General features: G+C 45.9%; 1 protein-coding gene and 1 non-coding gene across 36 annotated transcripts in view; both read left to right on the forward strand.

The window, feature by feature from the left end:
- The window catches only part of EIF4G1 (eukaryotic translation initiation factor 4 gamma 1), a 147,296-nt gene that overhangs the window by 106,568 nt on the left and 16,588 nt on the right, over positions 1-24,140 (forward strand). For all 35 annotated transcript variants that reach the window (XM_087872459.1, XM_087872440.1, XM_087872446.1 and 32 more), the window contains 15 exons: positions 410-529; positions 1,217-1,390; positions 5,879-6,076; positions 7,439-7,585; positions 8,817-9,053; positions 10,066-10,170; positions 12,649-12,799; positions 13,125-13,225; positions 15,739-15,841; positions 15,935-16,040; positions 17,842-18,095; positions 19,074-19,189; positions 22,155-22,327; positions 22,463-22,588; positions 23,379-23,460. In XM_087872459.1, coding sequence (XP_087728585.1) covers positions 410-529; positions 1,217-1,390; positions 5,879-6,076; positions 7,439-7,585; positions 8,817-9,053; positions 10,066-10,170; positions 12,649-12,799; positions 13,125-13,225; positions 15,739-15,841; positions 15,935-16,040; positions 17,842-18,095; positions 19,074-19,189; positions 22,155-22,327; positions 22,463-22,588; positions 23,379-23,460 — 2,193 coding nt within the window. The remainder of the gene's footprint in view (positions 1-409; positions 530-1,216; positions 1,391-5,878; positions 6,077-7,438; positions 7,586-8,816; positions 9,054-10,065; positions 10,171-12,648; positions 12,800-13,124; positions 13,226-15,738; positions 15,842-15,934; positions 16,041-17,841; positions 18,096-19,073; positions 19,190-22,154; positions 22,328-22,462; positions 22,589-23,378; positions 23,461-24,140) is intronic.
- LOC117679790 (small nucleolar RNA SNORD66) lies at positions 596-676 on the forward strand. Its single transcript, XR_004595447.2, has one exon. It is a non-coding gene; the product is annotated as a small nucleolar RNA SNORD66 (small nucleolar RNA).

Genomic DNA, 24,140 nt, shown 5'->3' on the forward strand with positions numbered 1-24,140 from the left:
GTTGTTGTGGGTGGGTGGGGGGAATGAAGAGGAAGGTACGTTGTGTTGTTGTTCTGCCTGGAGTTGTTTCTAAAAATAATAAAGGCGGGTTGCAGGTAAATAACACAATTAAATCCACCTCCAAAAACTAGGAAACAGTCATGCACAGCTCTTAGCTGAGCCAGGAAGTGAATGGTGGACTCTGACCAAGGAAAAAATGCCCCATCCCAGTTCTAGGCAACCCAATCCATTAAATGCAGCCCCTTGGGACGGTGCAATAATGAAGACGCTGCTATGGTCTGTCCCAGAAAGTTGTGACGATCTGCAGTTTTTTTGAAGTCACAGAGTTTGAGACACGGTTAATAGGCAATCCACCCTTTTTGCAGACCACAGACCTTTGATGTTAATTTTCCTGCTTTTTGACTTCCAGGTGAATAAGATGCCCCTGCGTCCCCTGGACCCTGTACGTTTGAGCACGATGAACTGTGGACCAGACTTCACGCCCTCGTTTGCCAATCTGGGCCGTCCAACCCCACCCAACCGTGGGCCGGTATGTTTTTTTTTTTTTTTTTTTTTAGACCTTAACCCTGGTGAGATGTTTCCTGCCCTCTTGGGTCTGCATGATGAACTCCGAATTTGTGCCATCGTGTCTGGGCCACTGATGCTCTGTGATGGAACTGAGGAACTGATCTGGCAGCCCACATTGTTGTACCCGAACACGGCTGGGGTGGAAGAACAGCTTCCAACTATGGAGCCCAGGCTTCTGTTTAGTATACTTGTTTTGACAATGTTTGTAAAATCTCTCTCTCCCTCCCTCTTTCTCCCTCTCTCTCCTCCTTTCTTTCTCTCTCCCTCCTTTTCTCCCTCTCTCTCCCCCTTTCTTTCTCTCTCTCTCCCTCCCTCCTTTTCTCCCTCTTGCTCGCTCTCTTTCTCTCTCTCTCCCTCCCACCTCTCTCTCCCTCCTTTTCTCCCTCTCGCTCCCTCCCTTTCTCTCCCTCCCTCCCCCCCTCTCTCTCTCACTCCCTCCCCCTCTCTCTCCCCCCTCTCTCCTCTCTGCCTCCCTCTCTCTCTCCCCCTCCTTTTCTCCCTCTCTCTCTCCCCCCTCTCCCTCCCTCCCTTTCTCCCTCTCCCTCTCTCTCCCTCCTTTTCTCCCTCTCGCTCCATCCCTTTCTATCTCTCCCTCCCTCCCCCCCTCTCTCCCCCCTTCCCCTTTCTCTCTTCCTGTCCTGCATCACAGCCGCCTGGGCCAGGACAACGGCGTTCCCAGCAAAGCCTGCGGAAGGAGCCTCGGAAAATTATTGCCACGGTCTCTTTGAATGAAGATGTTAAGTTGAACAAGGCTGAGAAGGCTTGGAAACCCAGCAGCAAGCGGGCCACTGAAGTAGAAGATCCTGAGAACATAAAAACTCAGGTAAGCATCAGTCAATCCGTCAATCAATCATAATCGAGCTGGAAGGGACCTTGGAAGTCTTCTAATCCAACCCCCTACTCAAACAGGAGACACTATACCAGTTATGGCTAAGCTTTTCCGGACTGAGGGACCAAAGCGCGTCTGCACGCGAATCCCCAAAATGCAATGCTCTTGCGGCCCCTGCACATGTACCCCACACATGTACACATGGCCCCCACATGCACTCCACGCGCATGAACTCGTCGCCCCCCCTGCACGTGCCCTGCGCATAAATGGCAGAGACCCGACAACCAGCTGACTGGCGGGAGGCTCATACAAGTGCAGCGGAGCTGAACTGGGGCGACAGCTCGCATTGCCCATAGAGAGGACGCTGCGTGCCACAGGTTCGCCATCATGGCACTATACCATTTCAGACAGGTGGTTGTTCGGTGTTTTCTTAAAAGCCTCCAATGATGGAGCACCCACAATTTCTGGAGGCAACCCCGTTCCACTGATTAATTGTTCTCACTGTCAGGAATAATTCCAGGTTGTCTCTCTCATGGACTTTGCGCCCTCTTGTTGCAGCTGAATCGGTTTTAGAGCTTTTATCTCCTCCTTGCTAGCTCCTCCCGGAGTGGGGGCTCTTTAAACTGCAATTTTGGATCGCAGAGATTTTGGTTTAGGAAAGTCAACTCTTGGTTTACACTTGCTCTCTGAAGGTTTCTAAAGATAAAATCAGAGAAGATGTGCAAAGATAGCCTGTTCTCTTTTGGGAGTTGGTTTCCCAAGTGGGTCAAGGAGAAAGAAGGTTTGAGATGTGCTGCCCGAGGGTGACATGAGTAAACCATGGCTGAAAATTGGAAGAAATTAGACTTAGGCAGTTGGATTGTAGCTCCCAACAGGAAGACAGCAGGGAGGAGGTAGGACACACAAATGTGAAGGCTCCCTGAACACAAATCCAGCATTCCGATGTAGCTGCTGGGCTGCCTTCTTACTTCAACCCATACAATCATATTGTTCTGCCCCAGCTACGGATCCCAAAGAACACAGCACACACAAAGTTTGTACAAAACTTAATTTACTAAAATAACTCAGTCTTTTTCAAAACAAAGGCTGTTAATAAATTCTCTTAACAGCCTACAAGAAACCAAAGATAAAGTAATCACAATCTTACTAAGGTTGGCAGAAAGCCCAGAAGCAATTTGCAGAGAATCCAGACGCGAAGTAGAGTGAACTAAAGTTGTTCCCTACAAATTGCTTCAGTCGGTGTTCTTCCTTAAATAGGCTAAGGGAGTGGCCAATTAGCCCCAAGCCTTACTCTTGAGGAGACCTCCTCCTGAGGAGCCACTCCTGCCTTTTGGCAGCTCTGCGCGCCCGTGCATCGAGAAGAGGCTCCTCCTCTTCGTCCTCTTCACTTATGGGAGCTTCTGGAGGTTCTGAAGGCCCTGGCTGAATCCCCGCCTCAGGCACCACATCTTCTCCAGCCTCCTCATTGTCCGACTCGAGTGGCAGCTGCACAGGCTGCTGGCGCAGCACCACCCCAGCCTCCTCGCTGTCGGAATCAACTACAATCCGCACAGGCCGCTGACGGGCCACAACACATATTCAGGTAGTCCTCGACTTAACAACGGTCCATTTAGTGACCGTTCAAAGTTACAACAGCACTGAAAAAGGTGGCCGATGACCATTTTTCGCACGACCTTCGCAGCATCCTCATGGTCAGGTGATTTACATTCAGAAGCTTGACAACTTATGACCTTTGCTGTGTCCCGTGATCCCCTTTTGCACTTCTGACAAGCAAAGTCAACGGGGAAGCCAGGCCCACTTAACAAACCTGTTCCTAATTTTAACAACCGCAGGGATTCACTTAACAAATGTGGTAAGAAAAGTTGTAAGATGGGGCAAAACTCACTTAACAAATTTCTCACTTAGCATTTCTCACTGGGCTCAATTGTAGTCGTAAGTCGAGGACTATCTCTGCAGACAGAACTGAATTGGGACCCTGAATTTCCATTGCTATGTAAGGTGGTTTACTAAATAAGTTGCGCCTGAAATTTATGACCTTTCCTGCCATGGTCGTTAAGCAAATCACTGCAGTTCAATGAATCACACCATTGTTAAACAGATGATTTTACTGATCTGGGAAGGTCACAAATGGTGATTACAAGACCCTGGGATGGTGCAACCATCATAAATACATGCTGGTTGCCAAGCACCCAAATTTTGATCACATGACCATGGGGCTGCTGCAACAGTTGTAAATGTAAGGACCAGTTGGTTATAAGTCACTTTTTTTTTTAGTGCCATTGTAACTTCAAACTATTGCAAAACAAATGGTTATAACTCGAGGACTACCTGTATGTCTAACCCCGTGATGGCGAACCTATGGCACGAGTGTCACAGATGGCACGCGGAGCCATATCTGTGGGCACGCGAGCATTACCCTAGCTCAGCTTCAGCGTGCATGTGCGCCGGAGAGCTGATTTTCAGGCCTTCTGGAAATTTGCCTTCTGCAAAAACAGCCTTCCCTCTGGAGGCCGGAAACGGCCCGTTTCCCAACTTCCGGTGGGCCTGGAAGGCCTATTTTTTGCTCTCCCCATGCTCCAGAGGCTTTCCTGGAGCCTGGGGACGGTGAAAACGGCCTCCCCCCCCCCCCCCCCCCCCGAGGCCGGAAACGGTCCGTTTTTCGCTCTCCCCAGGCTCCAAAGGCCTTTCTAGGAGTGTGCCAAAAGCATGCGTGGGGTGCATTGAATTATGGGTGTGGGCACATATGTGCGCGACCCCCCCTCCCCCTGTGCTCCCCCTCCGCTTTTGGCACGCAACTGCAAAAAGGTTAGCCATCACTGTTCTAGGCCAATCAGGTGCTCTCATCTCTCATGGTTCTTTCCACAATGGGCAGTTGTGGGGCCTTTCACACCCAGGTTGAGCAGCCTCTTACAACCAGACACATTATTTGGTGTAATTTTTCATGACAAAGATTTAAAAATCTGCCGTCTTCAAAAATGGAAAGAAGCCGTTTTGCTACTCGGGGTTTGGTAAGGAATACTTTTCTCTCTCAAACCCAAGCAAAAAAAAGAACATTCAAGCCATTTCCAGTCCAGTTACATTAATTTTTAGAAGCAACATTCTGACTTGCAGAGCCCCTCCCCCGTCTTTGGCTCCGTAGAAATAATTCAGTCTGGTCCTGTCTCTTTGATGTCGTTTTCCAAGGACCTTCTGCAATCCCCGAACAAGCCATTTCCACCGAGTTTGTATATGTACATCTGTGGATGGTTTGCTAATTGCACAGTGGCAGATAGGACAGCACTCCAGAGGGTCAAAGTCATTGCCCAGAGGATCATTGGTTGCCCTCTCCCCTCTTTGGAAGGGCTTTATATCTCCCGCTGCTTTCAGAAAGTTCAAAACATTCTTAAAGATCCATCTCATGCTGGGTACCCTTTTTTTAAAAAAAACTATTACCATCTGACAGACGCTACAGGATAATAAAAACAAGGACAAATAGGCTGAAAAACAAGCTTCTATCCCAGGGCAATAACCATATTGAATTCTTTGGTATAGTGCAATATCGGGTTTTCAATTTCAATTATATAGAATGTGAAGGATGTATGTTTGTGTTTTTATTTTTATAGTTATAAGGTACACTGAAGACGGCATTTAATTTCGTTGTACTGTGTGCAATGACAATAAAGTAAAGTAAAGTTTGAGCAGGTGAAACACACGGGCGATGTTTTCCACGGTGAGGTTATGTCATTCCTTAGACTTAGAGTAACTTTATTGTCCCTTGGAATGTACACTATTCGGCATACATTAAAATGAACTTGAATTACTTGCAGCTCTCAAAGGGTCTCCACCTTCCAATATACACGACAAACATGGCAAAATAAATAAACGCAAAATTATGCACATAGCCACATATATTATTATATGACACGGAGAAACAACACAGTGTTGTTCAGATGTACATGGAGAGAAAAACGAATCTTGCAAGTTTACCAGATGGATAGCCTAGGGAACAAAGCTGTTACAGAATCTGGTAGTCCTGCTATGAAACCTCCTCCCAGAGGGGAGCAACAGAAACAGACCATGAAGTGGGTGTGTGGGGTACTCTAACATTGCTTTGAGCTCTAAGCACATAGTGCTTATAAGCAACATCCTGAATAACGGGAAGCGAGCTTCCTATGCTCTTCTCGGCTGTCCTTACCACTCTCTGTATGGACTTTCGACCTGAGGCACTGCTGCCACCTGATTCTGTTTACCCTCTGATTCAGGGAACTTTTGAGGATACAGATAAACCCTCAAATGGCTTCATGACTACTCTCAGTCCCAGATGACTGCAAAGAATATAAATCCTTCTACTCCCCACCAGTCAGTTAGAATTAAAGAAGCTTCTTGGAGGAGAAGCGAAACGTTTTCAAAGGGGGAAAAAAAACCCGGAAGAAGTCCAGTTGCTTTTTGGAAAAAGCACCTTTGGGACAAATGAAACGACACTGTTATTGCCTCTTCCCACAGGAGCTCTTCCGACGTGTGCGCAGCATTCTCAACAAGTTGACACCGCAGATGTTCCAGCAGCTGATGAAGCAGGTCACCGAGTTGTCCATCGACACAGAAGAACGTCTCAAGGGCGTCATTGACCTCATCTTCGAGAAGGCCATCTCTGAGCCAAACTTCTCTGTTGCCTATGCCAACATGTGCCGTTGCCTTATGGGGGTAAGTGCTCCAGGGAATCGAGGACCACCAATTCTCACAGGTGTTTTTTTTATTATTATTATTATTTCTTTTTATATGCCGCCCTTCTCCGGAGACTCAGGGCGGCTTACAGTGCGTTAAGCAATAGCCTTCATCCTTTTGTATATTTTTATACAAAGTCAGCTTATTGCCCCCACAAACCGGGTCCTCATTTTACCCACCTTAGAAAGGATGGAAGGCTGAGTCAACCCTGAGCCTGGCGAGATTCGAACTCGCAGTAATTGCAGGCAGCTGGATGTTAAATGCTGCCTTAGTAGGAGGCATTAGCCTCCTACGCTACACACCCTCCCTTTCTAGTGTGGATTGAAGTGCCTTTCAGGATAGAGCGTAGAGATGCTGGTGGTTGTAGCCCAATTGTCACATATAGGATCTCCACTTAGATCAGGGTTTCCCAACTTGGCCATTTTAAGATGTGTGGACTTCAACTCCCAGAATTCCCCAGCCAGCAGCAGCTGGCTGGGGAATTCTGGGAGTTGGAAGTCCACACATCTTAAAATGGCCAAGGTTGGGAAACCCTGACTTAGATACTATAGGTAAATGGGGAGGTCCATTCCCAGATTTTGGAAGTCCCCAATAACCGAGTTGCTAGAAGTTATCCAGTTCAGGGGTCCCCAACCCTAAGTCCGTGGTCTACTACTGGGCAGTGGCCTGTTCAGAACTGGGATGTGAAAGGGGCAGGTTAGCGCATGTGCACACAGCTCCAATTGTGTGAGCGACAAGCACGCGTGCCCGTCACACAAATGGAGCTGAGCCTGCGGGCACCCTCTGCTTGCACGGACCCATTCCCTCTCTCCCTCTCCCACCGGTCCGCAAAGCCAGATACTTTGGAGGCCACTGGCCTACTTGGCTCTACCGCAACAGGTAAAGCTTGGCTAGCGTTAACGTATATCAGTGTATTTGGGAACCCTAAAAATGGACCCATTTAGTAAACAGGTTAATGTTCTATTTGTATAAACCGGGGTGAAATCCACCAGGTTCTGACAGGTTCTGGAGAACCGGTAGCGAAAATTTTGAGTAGTTCGGAGAACTGGCAAATACCACCTCTGAGTGGGGTGGGAATGGAGATTTTGCAATATCCTTCCTCCAGGAGTGGGGAGGGAATGGAGATTTTGCAGTACCCTTCCCCTATCACGCCCACCAAGCCACACCCACAGAACTGGTAGTAAAAAAAATGTGGATTTCACCACTGGCATAAACCATATATTGTGATAGGATTGCGACCAGATAATTAATTTCTGTTGTATATGGTACTTGGACCAATGAGTATTAGGAGTGCTTATCTGGCTGTCTTCCTATGGTGATCCTCAACTGTCTTTTCTTTAGCTAAAAGTCCCCACTACTGATAAACCTACCGTCATGGTGAACTTTCGCAAGGTACTCTTGAACCGCTGCCAGAAAGAGTTTGAGAAAGACAAGGATGATGATGAGATTTTTGAGAAGAAGCAGAAGGAGATGGATGAAGCGGCTACCGTAAGTGAGCTTGAACATAACGTATCTGGAACTCGGGTTCCAAGGCCTAAAAGATTCTGACATTTTTGGCTTCTATTTATCTTTCTTTCTTTCTTTCTTTCTTTCTTTCTTTCTTTCTTTCTTTCTTTCTTTCTTTCTTTCTTTCTTTCTTTCTTTCTCTCTCTCGCTCTCTCTCTCTCTCTCTCTCCCTCCCTCCCTCCCTCCCTCCCTCCCATTATCTCTGTCTATATCTATCTATCCATCCATCCATCTAGCTATATCACGTATCATTCACCTGTCATCTATCAGCTAGCATCTGTCTCTCTTTCTGTCTATCATTATCTGTCACTTATCAATCATTTCTGTCATTTATTTATAGCTATCATTTCATCTATATCTTTCTTTCTCTCTCTTCCTTCTTTCCCTCCCTCCCTCCCTCCCATTCTCTCTCTCTCTCTCTCTCTCTCTCTCTCTCTCTCTCTCTTTCTCTCTCTCCCTCCCCCTCCCTCCCTCCCTCTCTCTCTCTCTCTCTCTCTCTCTCTCTCTCTCTCTCTCTCTCTCTCTCTCTCTCTCATCTAATTTGTTTAGCTCACCATCTCACCAAAAGCAACTAGGAGGCACTTAACAATCAGATAAAAACCGCAAATATAAAAACAGCAGATATAAAATCTACAAAAATCTACACTGAGGAATAAATGATATTTAAAAAAACAAGCATGCAATCCCTAGCCAAAGAGAGGATAAAAATAGGGACCTCAACAACGGAGCCATCTAAGCATATCTCGGGGTCGCTGCAACTCCAGGCCTGATGGCATAGCCAAGTCTTTTGAGGGCCTTCTGAAAGGATTTCTATTGGGCAGAAAGGAATGATAGGAGCTTCTTTGATTGGACAGATAAGTGACTTGACTGAAAGCCTGCCAGACCTCCTATTGGGAGGAGGTAAGGGGTATGGTTACGTTGGTATTGATTGTATGTTAAGAGGTTGCTATGTGTCACTAGAGATGCTTAATGCAGAAATCCTGACTCTCGGAGCTGAAGTTCACAGGTCTCCTGTTGGAAAAAGGAGAATTGATTTGAATCTCCCCAGCCTCAAATGGACAATTTACCAGGCCACAACTCCTTCATTTTATGCACAATTTCTCTAGACGTGCACGGTTGTTAAAAATGGCTGAAATGAATCGTTTCTAAGTTAAGAATTTTAAAAAGTCATTTTATCCACAGTCGAATCATAAATCTCTCGTTTGTTCCGCAGCCTGAAGAGAAAACGCGCCTAAAAGAGGAGCTGGATGATGCGAGGGACAAAGCCCGCCGGCGGTCCCTTGGCAACATCAAGTTCATTGGGGAACTCTTCAAGCTGAAGATGCTGACGGAGGCCATCATGCACGACTGCGTGGTGAAGCTGCTGAAGAACCACGATGAGGAATCCCTGGAGTGTCTCTGTCGGTTGCTCACGACCATCGGCAAAGACCTGGATTTTGAGAAGGCCAAGGTACTTCACCCCTTTGCTGCGGAAGGGAGAAAGCAGCAGTTCTCTTATCTTTTAAGGAGCATTAGATGCCCCTTGCGTTGGTCAGACGTCTTGGGTATCTTTAGAGATCCTCAGTCATCCAGATCGCAGTTGTCCCAAAGGTGCTTTTTTTCAAGAGGCAACTAGACTTCCTGGTTTTGGAGTTTTTGTAATTTGTGGATTAGGGGTGACACGATAGCAGTCTTCCAGTATTTGAGGGGCTGTCATAGGAAGGAGGAGGTCAACCTATCCTCCCAAGCACCTGAGGGCAGGACAAGAAGCAATGGATGGAAACTAATCAAGGAGAGAAGCAATCTAGAACTAAGCAAAAAATTTCCTGACAGTGAGGGGAAAAAAAATTAACCAGTGGAACTGCTTGTCTCTTGAATTTGTGGGTGCTGCATTGTTGGTAGTTTTCAAAAAGAATATGGAGAGCCATTTGTCTGGGATAGTTTAGGGTCTCCTACCTGAGCAGGGGGTTGGACTCGATTAGAAGACCTCCAAGGTCCCTTCCAATTGTGTTGTCCCAAAGATGCTTTTTTCAAGAGGCAACTGAACTTTCTGATTATTTTCTTTGAAGACGTTTCACTTCTCATCCAAGGAGCTGCTTCCACTCTGACTGGATGGTGGAGAATGGAAGGATTGATACTCCTTGCAGACAGCTGGTCATTTGCATCCTTTTTAGAGAGCCGCTGAGGCCACTTGGGGTTTTGTTTATGTCCTCAGGATCACCCGAGTGGTGCAAATGGGTGTGGAGCTGTGCTTTCTGCTTAACTTAAGGCACTACACCAGGGTGGGGTTCTACTTACCTTTACTACCGGTTCGCAGCGATCATCGGTCACTTTTTTCCAGTGCCGTTGTAACTTGGAACGGCCACTAAAGGAACCGTTGTAACTCGAGAACAACCTGTCCTGTTTCTATCGTGTCGTCTCAGTTTCATTTCTTCTGTCACAACGCCGAATAAATAAAACAAACTTCATTTCTTGCTCTTCAGCCTCGAATGGATCAGTACTTCAACCAGATGGAGAAAATAATTAAGGAGAAGAAAACGTCCTCGCGGATCCGGTTCATGTTGCAGGATGTGATTGACCTCAGGCGGGTAAGGTGCAGGTAGCAGCTCAGTTTTGGTCCCTGGGCTAGATGACAATTATTATTTTTTTTAAATTAGATTTATATGCCGCCCTTCTCCGGAGACTCAGGGCGGTTTACAGTGCGTTAAGCAATAGCCTTCATACTTTTGTATATTTTATACAAAGTCAGCTTATTGCCCCCACAATCTGGGTCCTCAATTTACCTACCTTAGAAAGGATGGAAGGCTGAGTCAACCTTGAGCCTGAGGAGGTTCGAACATACAATAATTTCAGACAGCTGAATGTTAATAACAGGCTTTTAGTCTGTTGAGCTATCCAGGCTCCTATCCCTTTCCCCTTTCCCCCAATCCCTTCCCCCCCCCTTTTTTTTATATATAAATATTTTATTTGTTTTTAAGCATAAAATACATCTTTTAAGAGCAAAGGTTTGGTCCGGTATTAGATAAGTACAATTGCCCACACTTCTTTAACCAATTTGATTCCAAATTTCATCCATTTACATCTTTAAAAAGAAAAAAAAAGACATCAAATCGCCAATATTTTATCATACAACCTTAAGATCTTATTCTAAACGCTAGGCATTCTATTGTATCACCATAATCCCTTTCCCCTTTTCTGGGACAGGCCAGCTGGGTAAATAAAGTACCAGCCTCTACCTTCCAAGGCTAGCTGTGTGGAATTGGAAGTCCTTGGTGCCCTCTGAGCTTGGTTGTTTCCTTGCAGACGCTTCATTAACCAAACTAGTAACCTCATCAGTGCTAGAGTGGAATTCTTAATGGTAGAGGTTAATACCTTCTCTCCTGCTTTCCTATTCATTTCGAGTTCAAATCACCACTATTTCTATTATTTCTATCATTATTACTGCCAAAAAAAGCCAACACAGTTCTAGACTGCATAAACAGGGATAGAATCAAGATCACGAGAAGTGTTAATACCACTTTATAATGCCTTGGTAAAGGCCACACTTGGAATACTGCATCCAGTTTTGGTCGCCACGATGTAAAAAAGATGATGAGACTCTAGAAAGAGTGCAGAGAAGAGCAACAAAGATGATTAGGGGACTGGAGGCTAAAACATATGAAGAATGGTTGCAGGAACTCAGTATGTCTAGTTTAATGAAAAGAAGGATTAGGGGAGACTTGATAGCAGTCTTCCAATATTTCAGGGATTGCCACAAAGAAGAGGGAGTCAAACTATTCTCCAAAGCACCTGAAGGCAGGACAAGAAGCAATGGGTGGAAACTAATCAAGGAGAGAAGCAACTTAGAACTAAGGAGAAATTTCCTGACAGTTGGAACAATTAATCAGTGGAACAACTTGCCTCCAGAAGTTGTGAATGCTCCAACACTGGAAGTTTTTAAGAAGATGTTGGATAACCATTTGTCTAAAGTGGTGTAGGGTTTCCTGCCTAAGCAGGGGGTTGGACTAGAAGACCCCCAAGGTCCCTTCCAACTCTGTTATTATATTACCTATCACTGATAATCGCTGTGTCTCAACCCGACCAACTTTCTTAAAGTGGACTTCAACTCCCAGAATTCCCCCGCTAGCATACCATGGCTGGCTGAAGAATTCTGCGAGTTGAAGTGCACAAGTCTTCAAGTTACCAAGTTTGGCGACCTCTGATCTAGGCACACACATAAGAGTGTGAAGAGCAAGGGTGGTGGCAGCAGGCACCAAATTTGACCACTCTTGGGCCAAGATTAACATTCTTTGGGGCAAAGAAGTGGGCTAGAGAAGGAGACATCTAATTAGGAACGTCTGTCCTAAGCCATCTTTACCCAAACAGGCCTAGTTGGAAATTGTCTTATTTGTTTGTTTGTTTGTTTGTTTATTTATTTATTTATTTATTTATTTATTTATTTATTTATTTATTTATTTATTTATTTATTTATTTATTTATTTATTTATTTATTTATTTATTTATTGGTTCGATTTATATGTCGCCTTTCTCCGGAGACTCAGGGTGGCTTACAATGCGTTAAGGAATAGCCTTCATCCTTTTGTATATACCTGCTTAGTAGGGCTTTTGGCCCCCCACCAAGCAGTGTTCTTTTTTTATACAAAGTCAGCATTGCCCCCACAATCCAGGTCCTCATTTTACCTACCTCGGGAGGATGGAAGGCTGAGTCAACCTTGAGCTTGGTGTGATTTGAACTTGCAGTAATTGCAGGCAGCCGGCAGCTAAGTGCTACTTTAACAGCACTTTAGTCCGCTGCGCCACCAAGGCTCTTCTTTCAATGCTGGCTTGGGGAATTCTGGGATTTGAAATCCACAAGTCTTAAAATTGCCAAGTTTGGACACCCCCTGTTTTAAAGAATTGAAGCACAAGCAATACCGGAAGGGAAAACCATTTCTAGAAATATGTTCAGGAGCTGTGTTGTCCATCACTCTGATCTCTCATCGCCGGTCCACCATCGTCGTTTTCAAGCAGGCGAGCGATCTGCCCGCGGTAATGCCTCTCCCTGCTTTTCCTCATGCCTTTTGCAGAACAGTTGGGTACCAAGGAGAGGAGATCAGGGTCCTAAGACCATTGACCAGATTCACAAGGAAGCCGAGATGGAGGAACACCGGGAGCACATTAAAGTGCAACAGCTGATGTCCAAGCAGGATAAGAGGAGAGGGCCTCCATCATCTGCAGGTGAGGCGGAATCAGTGGTGAAATGTAAAATTTGTTCTGTGGGTGTGGCTTGGTGGTGGTGGGGTAATGTGACTGGGTGGGCGTGGCCAACCTTTTTTTTTTTTAAACTTTTAAAAGCATTTTTTTTCTACAACCTGACATGTTGCTCCTAATAAATAACCGGATTTCTTTTGAAACTTGGCTCGAGGCTCATGAATTAATTAGGGCATCCTTCGAAACCCTGACATCTAAGCTTTCCCCAAAGTCCAGACTTGCCCATGAGGACAGCTGGTGCTCTCAAAAGAATTTCAAAGACGAATTCTTGACTTGTCTTATCTCTCTGCAGGGGGACGAGGAAACTTAGTATCAGATGACGGTTGGAACACCGTTCCCATCAGCAAGGGTAACCGGCCCCTTGACCCCAGCAGGTTAACCAAGATCACTAAGGTAAGTTGGTAACAGGTTTTGGGTACTAGTAAAATATGGTGGTGGGGGGCAGGGTATCTTCTTTTTCTAGATGACGGAAAGTAAAGTCTCAAAAATCAGCCTGATGTGAGATTGCTTAGGTCACCAAAAACATAGATTGCTTTTTGTGGCCTTTGAATAGAATAGAATTTTTTATTGGCCAAGTGTGATTGGACACACAAGGAATTAGTCTTAGGTGTATATGCTCTCAGTGCACATAAGGAGAATAAAATACATTCGTCAAGAATAAAAACATACAGCACTTAGTGATAGTCAAGGTTACTTAATAAGCTATCAAATCATACTAGGAAACAAATATAAAACAATATAAATTGAAAGATACAAGGAACATGGTTATGGTAATAAGTGGGAAGAGATAGAATACTAGTAAGGAACAGAATAATAGTAATGCAGTAATACAGTCTTAGTATATTATTTGACAGTGTTGAGGGAATTGGTTGTTAGGCAGAGTGATGGCATTTGGGAAAAAACTGTTCTTGTGTCTAGTTGTTCTGGTGTGCAGTGCTCTATAGCGTCGTTTTGAGGGTAGGAGTTGAAACAGTTTATGTCCAGGATGCGAGGGATTTGTAAATACTTTCTCAGCCCTCTTTTTGACTCGTGCAGTATACAGGTCCTCAAAGAAAAGCAGGTTGGTAGCCATTGTTTTTTCTGCAGTTCTAATTATCCTCTGAAGTCTTTGTCTGTCTTGCTGGGTTGCAGAACCAAACCAGACAGTTATAGAGGTGCAGATGACAGACTCAATAATGTGGTTGTTATTATGCTAACCAACATAATACTGAGCAACCTTGCTTTTTTCCTGGGATTTGGGAAACGGGGGACCCAAGTTGTCTTAAACTGACTTTGCAGCTCCTCCAGATGAATTCTGTTCATAGGTTTGTAGTATTTTTTTATATGGACATGGAAAGTGAGATCTGACAAATATTCTAGAAACAGAAAGCAGAACTAGTCATTTGCAAGAAGATACACTCATATTTAAAGAATATATCTGCACATCCTGATTTTTGATCGTTCTTAGTTAACATGCTCTAGTTTTTATTTTTAAAGGCTCAAGGCTCAAAATTTGTTGCTCACTATGTTGTAATAATGTTTATAAGCGTACCCTGCCTATCTTTCACATAAAACTGCAGAAATGTGTTAAGGAAATAAGTTAAGTGAATAAGGCCTTCATCTGAGATGTCTGTGGAGATTCTCAGCCATCCAGGTCATGGTTGTCTCCAAAGGTGCTTTTTCAAGAGGCAACTGGACTTTCTGGTTTTTCTTCGAAGACATTTCACTTCTCGTCCAAGAAGCTTCTTCAGCTCTGACTGTGTTCTGCCCCAGCTACGGATCCCAAAGAACACAGCACACACAAACTCTGAACAAAACTTAGTTTACTCAAATAACACAGTTTTAGCAAATGCTGGCAGTTAATAAGCGTTCTTAACAGCCTGCCAGAATTCCACAGATAAAATAGTCAGAGTCTTACTGGAGTTGGCAGAAAGCCCAGAAGCAAGATTGCAGAGACATCCCAACGCGATGATTAGTGAACTAAAGTTGTTTCCTGCAGCTTGTTACAAGCTGCTTTCTTTCTTAAATAGGCTAAGGGCGTGGCCAATTAGCCCCAAGCCTTACTCTCGAGGAGACCTCCTCCTGAGGAGCCACTCCCGCCTTTTGGCAGCTCTGCACGCCTGTGCATTGAAAAGAGGCTTCTCCTCTTCATCCTCTTCACTTAAAGGAGCCTCTGGAGGTTCTGAAGACCCTGGCTGAATCCCTGCCTCTGGCACCACATCTTCTCCAGCCTCCTCGCTGTCCGACTCAAGCACAGGCTGCTGGAGCAGCACCACACCAGCCTCCTCGTCGTCGGGATCAGCAACAATCCGTGCAGGCCGCTGGCGGGCCACAACAGACTGGATGGTGGGGAATGAAAGGATTCATATTCCTTGCAGACAGATGATCATTTACATCCTTTTAGAGAGTCGTTGAGGCCACTTGGAGGTTTATCTTCAGGGTCACCTTAGTAGTGCAAATGGATGTGGAGGCTTAATTAAATTAAGCAGAAAGCACTCATTTGCACTATTCAGGTGACCCTGAGGACACAGATAATACCTCCAAGTGACCTCAACAACTCTCTAAAAGGATGCAAATGACCAGCTGTCTGCAAGGAATATTAATCCTTCCATTCCCCATCCTCCGGTCAGAGCTGAAGAAGTTTCGTGGAAGTCTTCAAAGAAAAACAAGAAAATCTAGTTGCCTCTTTGAAAAAACAGCTTTGGGACTTCACCTGGGATGAATGAGGGCACTGAGTAGTATTTCAAATTGCCGTAAGTACAACTTCGTTGCGACATATTCGACGGATTTCGTAATGTTTTAGATGCTTATTGAAGCTGTTACGTTTTGGCCTGTGAGATGGAGGCGGCACAATTTAAGGCAGCAGAAAAGCACACATACTAAATAGTAAGCCGTTGAACTGTGTCTTGCCTTTCTCCTTTTTACAGCCTAGTTCAATTGACACTAATAGTCAGCTCTTTGCACCTGGTGGACGACTAAGCTGGGGGAAAGGCAGCAGTGGTGGTTCGGGTGCCAAACCTGCTGAACCAGGTAAGGTGGCAACCGGTTTGGTGTTTAGGGGTGTTGCGAAATGGGTGATGCCATGGAATTCTGAACTCGTCTCACTGGCCGTTTTCCTTGCAGCGGCTGCTGACACCAACCGTCCGGCCACGAGTACTTTGAATCGTTTTTCAGCCTTACAACAGTCGGCTCCTGCAGAGAGCCAAGATGTTCGGCGTGTGGTTCAAAGGTTGGTGGCCTTCTTTACGCTCCTGTTGCAAGAATTTTCCTCTTGTGGTTGAGGCTTGCTTAGAGAAGTGCGGAAGGACCTATCCTGGGGTTCAGGCAGGGGTGGGCTTCAGATCCTTTAGCAACGGGTTCGCTGCCCCGTTGCTGGGTGGGGGTGGCCTAGTCAGCCGCCTGCCCCACGGCAGGGGGGCATGGTTTTTTTTTGCCCTCCCCAGGCTCTGAAGGCTTTTTTCAAGCTTCCGGGATGGCGGAAACTGCTTCCCGTGGGCTCCGGAAGCCCTCCGAAGGCCAGAAACAGGCCCATTTCCGGACTTCCAGAACCTCCAGTAGGCCCATTTTTTGCCCTCCCAGACCGGACCTCCAGAACCTCTGCGCGGCCCCTGCACTTACCTGGAATGATGAACAGGCTGTGTGGAGACTCCGGGAAGGGGGCAGGGGGTGTTGCCAGCCAGGGGTGTCATTTGGGGGTTCACCGAACCCCGGCGATGCTTGGCTAGAGGTTCGCCCGAACCCCCAGGAGCCCACCCTTGGGTTCAGGATTCTTGACAACATTGTGGTTGCTCTTCCGGAATATGTGAGCTGGTGGAATGAAGAGGTTTTGGCCACACTTGGGCTGTGCTCACTAAACACCCGTAACCCAATGAATAGAATAGAATAGAATTCTTTATTGGCCAAGAATGATCAGACATACAAGGAATTTATCTCCGGTGCATAAGCTCACCGTGTACATATGAACAGCAAGTCATAGGTCCCTGATGGCGAACTTATGGCATGCGTGCCACAGCTGCCATGCGGAGCCATATCTGTGGGCACGCAAGCGTTGACCTAGTTCAGCTCCAGGACACATGTGCATGCCAGCCATCTGATTTTCAGGCCTTCCGGGCCAACCGGAAGTCAGTAAATGGGCCCTTTCCGGCCTCCGGAGGGCCTCCGGAGTGATGGGGAAGGGCATTTTTGCCCTCCCCAGGCTCCAAGAAAGCCTCTGGAGCTTGGAGAGGGCAAAAAAAACGGGCCTACTGGGCCCACCGTGCCATTGCGTGCCAAAAGCAGGGGGATTGCAGGGGGGTCGTGCGCGTATGCATGGGGGGGGGCGGGGCTCATTGAATTATGGGTGTGGACATGCGTGCACATGAGCCCCGCTTTTGGCACGCAACGACAAAAAGGTTAGCCATCACTGTCATAGGTCATAAATCACAATTCACAATCATTAATTATAACTTACAAAAAACAATTGATAAATCATAAGAAACCAATAAGAGAAGATAGTAGGAAGGATGAGAAATGAGACAGTGCTCTGGGGATTACTGTTAAGTGTTCAGCAATGATGGCATGGGGGGTGGGGGGGTGGGGAATAACTTTGTTTAGTTGTTTTGGCATGCAATGCCCTATAGTGGCGTCCTGAGGGCGGAAGTTGAAATAGATTATGCCCAGGAAGTGAGGGGTCTGTAGATATTTTCTCAGCTTTCATTCTGGCTTGTGCAGTATACAGGTCTTCAGTGGAAGGCAGGCTGAGGTTGAGACTGTGCTTTCTGAATTAACTTTGGTCCAGTTAGTCACAATTTAACCTTTTTAGATCCTTGGGAAGTGATGATGTCTCTGTTCCGGATTTGAGATTGCCTTGGAGTTTTATTTAACTCTTACCCCTTCCTTTGTACCACTTCATACAACAGGGGCATTAAATGACGGGCGATCCTTCCGAGGGCAACCTTTCCCTCCGCTGGAGAGATTTCTGGGTTCTTCCACGAAGTGCTGGAAAGGGTGCCCTTGCCTAAGAGAGGGACTTTTGGGCTCTCTATTTGCAGAAGCAGCAGCAGCCGCGACCGCTCCGAAAAAGGCAGCGAGCGAAGTGAGAGGGTAGAGCGGGCGGAACGAGGCGACCGCGTGGAGCGGAGCGAGAGAGTAGAGCGGGCGGAGAGAAACCGAACCCCGGTCACCAAACGCAGCTTCAGCAAAGAAATGGACGACCGGAGCCGGGAGCGTGAACGGCAAGGAGTCCTTGAAACGGTGCGCAAAGTGGCTAGCATGACGGAAGAGCGGGACCGAAGCAGAGAACCTGGTGAGTGGGGGTGCAAACAACTGAAGCAGGGTATCTCTCCCTCCCTCCCTCCCTCCCTCCCTCCCTCCCTCCCTCCCTCCCTCTTCTTCTTCTTCTTGTGCCATATCCATCATCGGATGTTGGCGATCATGTTGGCAATCCTATTTTTGTCAACAGCCGTATGAAAAAGTGCTGCTGAGTTTTGTCTAAACCGGTCCCTTAGGTTTTGAAGCCATGATCTTCTTCTTCTGCCTGGACCTCACTTGCCTTCAATCTTTCCCTGGAGGATTAAGTGAAGGATGCCATATTTTCTGGGTGTCCCATCACATGTCATTAACATGATTTTCTTGGGAAATATATAGTGTAGTAGTCCCAATATATAGTGTAGTCCTACCATCCCAATTCCAGGCCAGGAGCTCTTGACTTCTCTTTCTCTTGTCTTCCTTTTTTCCATTTCAAAATTGTATTAGTGTCAGGTTTCGATGCTATCTCAAAATAAATGGATTTCCAAACTGCCGATCTTTGAGGAAATTTTCTCTTTATTGAGCACAGCGATCTGATCCTGGCTCTTTTCGCGGTCAGTACTGACCTTTACCCCTCAATCCCTCCCTTTCCGATCCCCAATTCTCTGCTTCTCATTGGCTATCTTCCAAGCCACTTTCCTCATCTCTTCTTCGTCAGATCACAGGAATGTCTCCCCCCCCTCCCATCTCCGAGGAGACAGAATCTTCAAAGGGATTTAGTAGGCAAAAGTTCAAGCTTCTCCTCTCTTTATATATGTCAGTGCTGGGACGCTGACAGTTAGTTTATCAAAATATATAAGATACAGAAATATAAAAGAAAATAATAGGAAAACAACGGAGGGAAATGGGAAGAGGAAGAAAAAAAGTGTAGATGGGGAGGGAGGGGAAACGAAGGCCTTAGCTTCCGACTCCTTTTGGTGCGGTAGAATAAAGTAATAGCATCTCAAATTTTCTCACACGCTCACTCTCCCTGCAGCAAAGCGTGAGCCGGTGGCTCCCGAACCGCCCGCCAAACCTGCCTTATCCGAGGAAGAGCTGGAGAAGAAAGCCAAGGCCATCACTGAGGAATACCTACACATCAATGATATGAAGGTTTGTTCTGGCCTGTGATAGGAGGAAAGCTTGGATGGGATCATGGTTGCATTTGCCTCGCCCGAAGGAGACTTTGGTAGTGGGAGGGGCCATTCAGAAGCTCTGATATTTTGGGGCATGGGGGGGGGGGCACAGGATCTTGGATGAATGATGAGCCAGCACCAGGCTAGGACGTACATTTCCTGCTAGGTCTGGCAGAGGAAATTCAGAGGCTGAATGTGGTTCTTTATTATTATTATTATTTTACTCTGCCTTCAGAAGGATTAGAATTTCTGGTTTTCCCATCAGTGTAAAACCACAATCTCAACCTTAATCTTTATTTATTGATTAGCCCTTGGGCCCTATCAAAGTGCAGAGTTCCAGAAACAAATTATTACTAAAATTGGATAAAATACAATTTAAAATGGAATTGGGATAAAATACAATGTCAAATGAAATTGGAATAAACAATTTCAAATGAAATTGGAATAAAATACAATAATTTAAGATATAGATAAAATACAATAAAATTATATTTTGGTGTCACCCCTGCAATCTACTCCAAACGTGCCGATCTCAACTGAATCATTGCTCAAGTACTGTGCTGTGTTAAATGTTACTTTCAGATTCTGGCCGCACATAAGGTAAGTTGTAAGTTCAGTGCAAACCACAAGCTAAACCATCTCAGGATTTGCCTCTTTGCTTCTGACTCAGGAACAAGGAGCGAATGAAAGCAAGCAAATGAAAACCTCTACCTGTTTGAAAATATTGTATTTTGTCCCCCCAGAGGTGGCAAGGGCAGGATTATTAATTCAAAATTTTCCCTGTGGATTTAACAGAAAAATAATCCCATTTGATTTAAGCAATGCATTCATTGACTGATGGCCCTACGCTGTAAGTGGATAGCATCAGTGAACTAAGGAGATTTGGCTCCTAGGTCAAATCCTAGGAGCAACACACAAACGACATGTGTCGTTGTCTGCATATCACCACAATCGCAAAGAACAGAAGCAACCAGATAATTAAATTAAATTAAATTAAATTAAATTAAATTAAATTAAATTAAATTAAATTAAATTAAATTAAATTAATTAAATTAAATTAAATTAAATTAAATTAAATTGCCCCATTTGTTTAGAGTGTCTCTGGATCTTGTTGTACCCATGTACAATCTATATTCAATGATTTCCGTACTTCCCAGGTTTCACCAAACCCAGGTGTCAGCCCCCTCCGGTGGTTCCATCCAGGGTTGGTTCATTATAGCTTTCCATAGGTCCTCCCTGCTTTCAAATTCTTCAAAGGCTTCTGTCGATCTAAAGAAGCTTTTCCTGGATTTTAGTCTCTGCTGAGCTGGGTGTAGAGTTATAAACGGGGTGGATGTTGGGTGGTGAATGGTGGCCTTTGATCAGGTTCCGCTGACCTAATCAAGGAGAGAAGCAACCTAGAACAAACGAGAAATTTCCTATCATGGGGACAGTCAAATCAGTGGAAACCTGTTCTGACCTAGGCTCCCTTAAAAAGCAGGAAGCAGAGTCTTGGTCCCGGCAAAACCTCTTTTGTTTACACGACTGTGAATTCCTTTCATTCACAGTCATCAAGGCCTGCCCAAACAGTTTTTCAAAGGAATGTTTATCAACACAGACCTTATCTCGCTTGGCAAGCTGCCAGGTAACTAGTTTCCAAATGCAGTACAAGGCAAAACTTGACGCAGAGTCACGGAACGAATGAATTGTTTCCTGCAAAAGCCCCCTCCCCGTTCGCTCCTCTTTTGTTTCCTATGGGAGGGGCCAATCACCTCCAAGGTGTGGCTTTACTCCCAAGTCGAGTTGTTCTTGTCTTCTGGCAGCTCTGCACATGCGCACACTGGGAACAGGCTCCAGCTATTCCTCTGTCTCGCTGCTGTCTATCTCCCTCTCTGCCTCTGACGCAGAGCCCTCGTCCGAGGACTGGCCCATGTTCCTCCCCAACCTCCTCACTGTCCGACTCTGCTGCCAGCTCCACTGGCCGCCGGCGGGCCACAACAAAACCGCTTGTTTAGTTTAGTTTAGTTTAGTTTAGTTTAGTTTAGTTTAGTTTAGTTTAGTTTAATGTGATTTATATGCCTTCCGCCGTGCCCTTAAAACTTTCTTTTTTCAGCAAGCCGGGCTGGCCTAACACTTTTTAAAAATGTTTTTAATTGTTTTGTCATTGCTTTTAATTATGGGGCCAAATATGTATATACCTTTTTAATTGTATTTTAATGTTTGTAGTTTATGTTTTTACTTTGGCTGTACACCGCCCTGAGTCCTCAGGGAGAAGGGCGGTATATAAATTTGATATAAATAAATAAAATAAATAAAATAAAATATGCCGCCCTATCTCCAATGGACTCAGGGCGGCTCACAACAATAAAATGCACAATTGCACATTAAAACAATATAAAATTAAAAATCCAATTTAAAATCAATTAAGAAACCACCACCCACCCACCCCCATCAGTCCAGGCTGCAAAACAGCCAGGTCTTCAAATCACGGCGGGACGAGCGGAGCTCCAAAGGAAGTTGGTTCCAAAGGGTGGGTGCGCCCACAGAGAAAGCTCTCCCCCTGGGGGTCATCAGCCGACATTGTCTGGCCGATGGCACCCTGAGGAGGCCCTGTCTCTGGGAACGCACCGGGCGATAGGAGATTGTTACTGGCTGCAGGGGGTCCGACAGATATCCCGGACCTAAGCCATGAAGGGCTTTGTAGGTGATAACCAGCACCTTGAACCTCACCCGAAGGGCAACCGGTAACCAATGCAGATGGGTGCTCCAACACTGGAGTTTTTCAAGAACAGATGGGACAGCCTCTTGTCTGGAAATGTTACAAGGGTCTCCTGCTAGATCAGGAAGCCGGACTAGAAGATGTCTTCCACCTCTGTTATTTTGGCCTGACCTTGGTCTGTTGGTGTGATCTTTAGCAGGGTCTGAAGTCCCCCCCCCTCCCCTCCTTCCTTTCCTCTTTCCAGGAAGCTCTGCAGTGTGTACAGGAACTGGGCTGCCCCACTCAGCTCTACATCTTTGTCCGGAATGGCATCGAGTCCACGTTAGAGCGAAGCACCATCGCTCGCGAGCACATGGGCCTGCTGCTCTACCACTTGGTCAAGGCAAGCCACCTCTCCAAGGAGCAGTACTACAAAGGGTAAGGTGGGAGGGGCTGCCTCTCGCCAGGAAGCGCTGTGGGGAAGGGTTGGGAAGGAGGAGGAGGACGACACGCCGCCAGGAATCCTCGACCATAGAGCCCGCACGATCTTCACGCCTGGCTTTTGACTTCCAGACTGCAAGAGATCCTGGAGATCGGGGAAGACATGGAGATTGATATACCCCATATATGGCTGTACTTGGCAGAGATTATCACCCCCATTTTGAGAGAAGGCGGGATTCCCATGGAGGAGCTCTTCAGGTAAGCTGAGCGGCAGCCCTGCATTTTGCCCCAAAGGCGTTTGTTTTTTTTCCAAAAGGCAACTGGACTTCTTTGGTGGTGGTGGTTGTTTTAAAAAAGGTTTCGCTTCTCATCCGAGAAGCTTCTTCAGTTCTAAGGGAATGGTGGGGAATCCTTAAGTTAGAACTGAAGACGCTTCTTCGATAAGAAGCGAAAACCTTTTTTTAAAAAAAAAACAAGCAAGGAAGTCCCCAATTGCCTTTTGGAAAAGCACCTTTGGGACAATTTTTTTTACTACTGGTTCTGTGGGCGTGGTTGGTGGGTGTGGCTTGGTGGGCGTGGCAGGGGAAGGATACTGCAAAATCCCTATTCCCTCCCCACTCCAGGGGAAGGATACTGCAAAATCCCCATTTCCTCCCCACTCCAGGTGTAGGATACTGTAAAATCCCCATTCCCTCCCCACTCCAGGGGAAGGATACTGCAAAATCCCCATTTCCTCCCCACTCCTGGGAGAAGGATACTGCAAAAATCCCCATTCCCTCCTCACTCCTGGGAGAAGGATATTGCAAAATCTCCATTCCCACCCCACTCTGGGGCCAGCCAGAGGTGGTATTTGCCGGTTCTCTGAACTGCTCAAAATTTCCGCTACCGGTTCTCCAGAACCTGTCAGAACCTGCTGGATTTCACCCCTGCTTTGGGACAATTGTGACCTGGATCATTGAGAATCCCCATAAATACTCCTGTATTTTCTGCTCCTACTTTCTGTTCTGTTGTATGACCTTTCCCACTTCTGTTTTGTTTTTTTTTCCAGGGAGATCGCCAAGCCCCTAGTCCCTATTGGCAAGGCCACAACTCTATTAGTGGAAATCCTGGGCCTACTTTGCAAAGGAATGGTATGTTCTCCTCCAAGCAACCATCTGCTTTAATGGCCTCTGTGAAGGAGTGAGAAGACTGACTGTTGTGGGTCACATGTTTGCTTAGCACCGTCATGTGACCCTGTCATTGAGGGACCTAGGAGAAGCCCATTCAGATAAATCAGCCTCTAGGATGCTCTGTATTTTGCAGCTTTTGGTTCACTTGATCCAAAATGACATCTAACACAATCTTTCACTCTCCTTCCCACATCTACAGTAGTGGCCAAAATTGTGGAAACCTTTTGGGAAAAGTGTATTTTTGAGGTTTGATGGCTAATAACACCACTTTTTTTGGGAGTTTCAAGATAATCCTATTCCACTGCTGGAATGGCCTGGGAATAGCCCAAACCTTAGCCCAATTGAAAATCTGTGGAGCCAACTAAAGAAACTGGTTAGTCAGAAGCAACCCAGCAATAAAACCCAGTTAATCGAAGCAATCCTTCAATCTTGGTTTCACATTATAACCGCTGCAGAACTCAAAGACTTGGTTCACTCCATGGGAAGGCGTTGTAAGGCCATAATTCATGCTAAAGGTTACCCAACTAAGTATTAACGGACATGGTGATAATTTTTGTAGATCTCATTTTTTTCTACGTGTTTCACTTTTCTTCTTTATACTGTAACTGCTATTCTAATTGCAAATCCTTCATAAAAGTTAT

This window comes from Pantherophis guttatus, chromosome 6, assembly GCF_059756535.1.
Source record: "Pantherophis guttatus breed Tessera chromosome 6, ASM5975653v1, whole genome shotgun sequence".
Classification (NCBI taxonomy): domain Eukaryota; kingdom Metazoa; phylum Chordata; class Lepidosauria; order Squamata; family Colubridae; genus Pantherophis; species Pantherophis guttatus.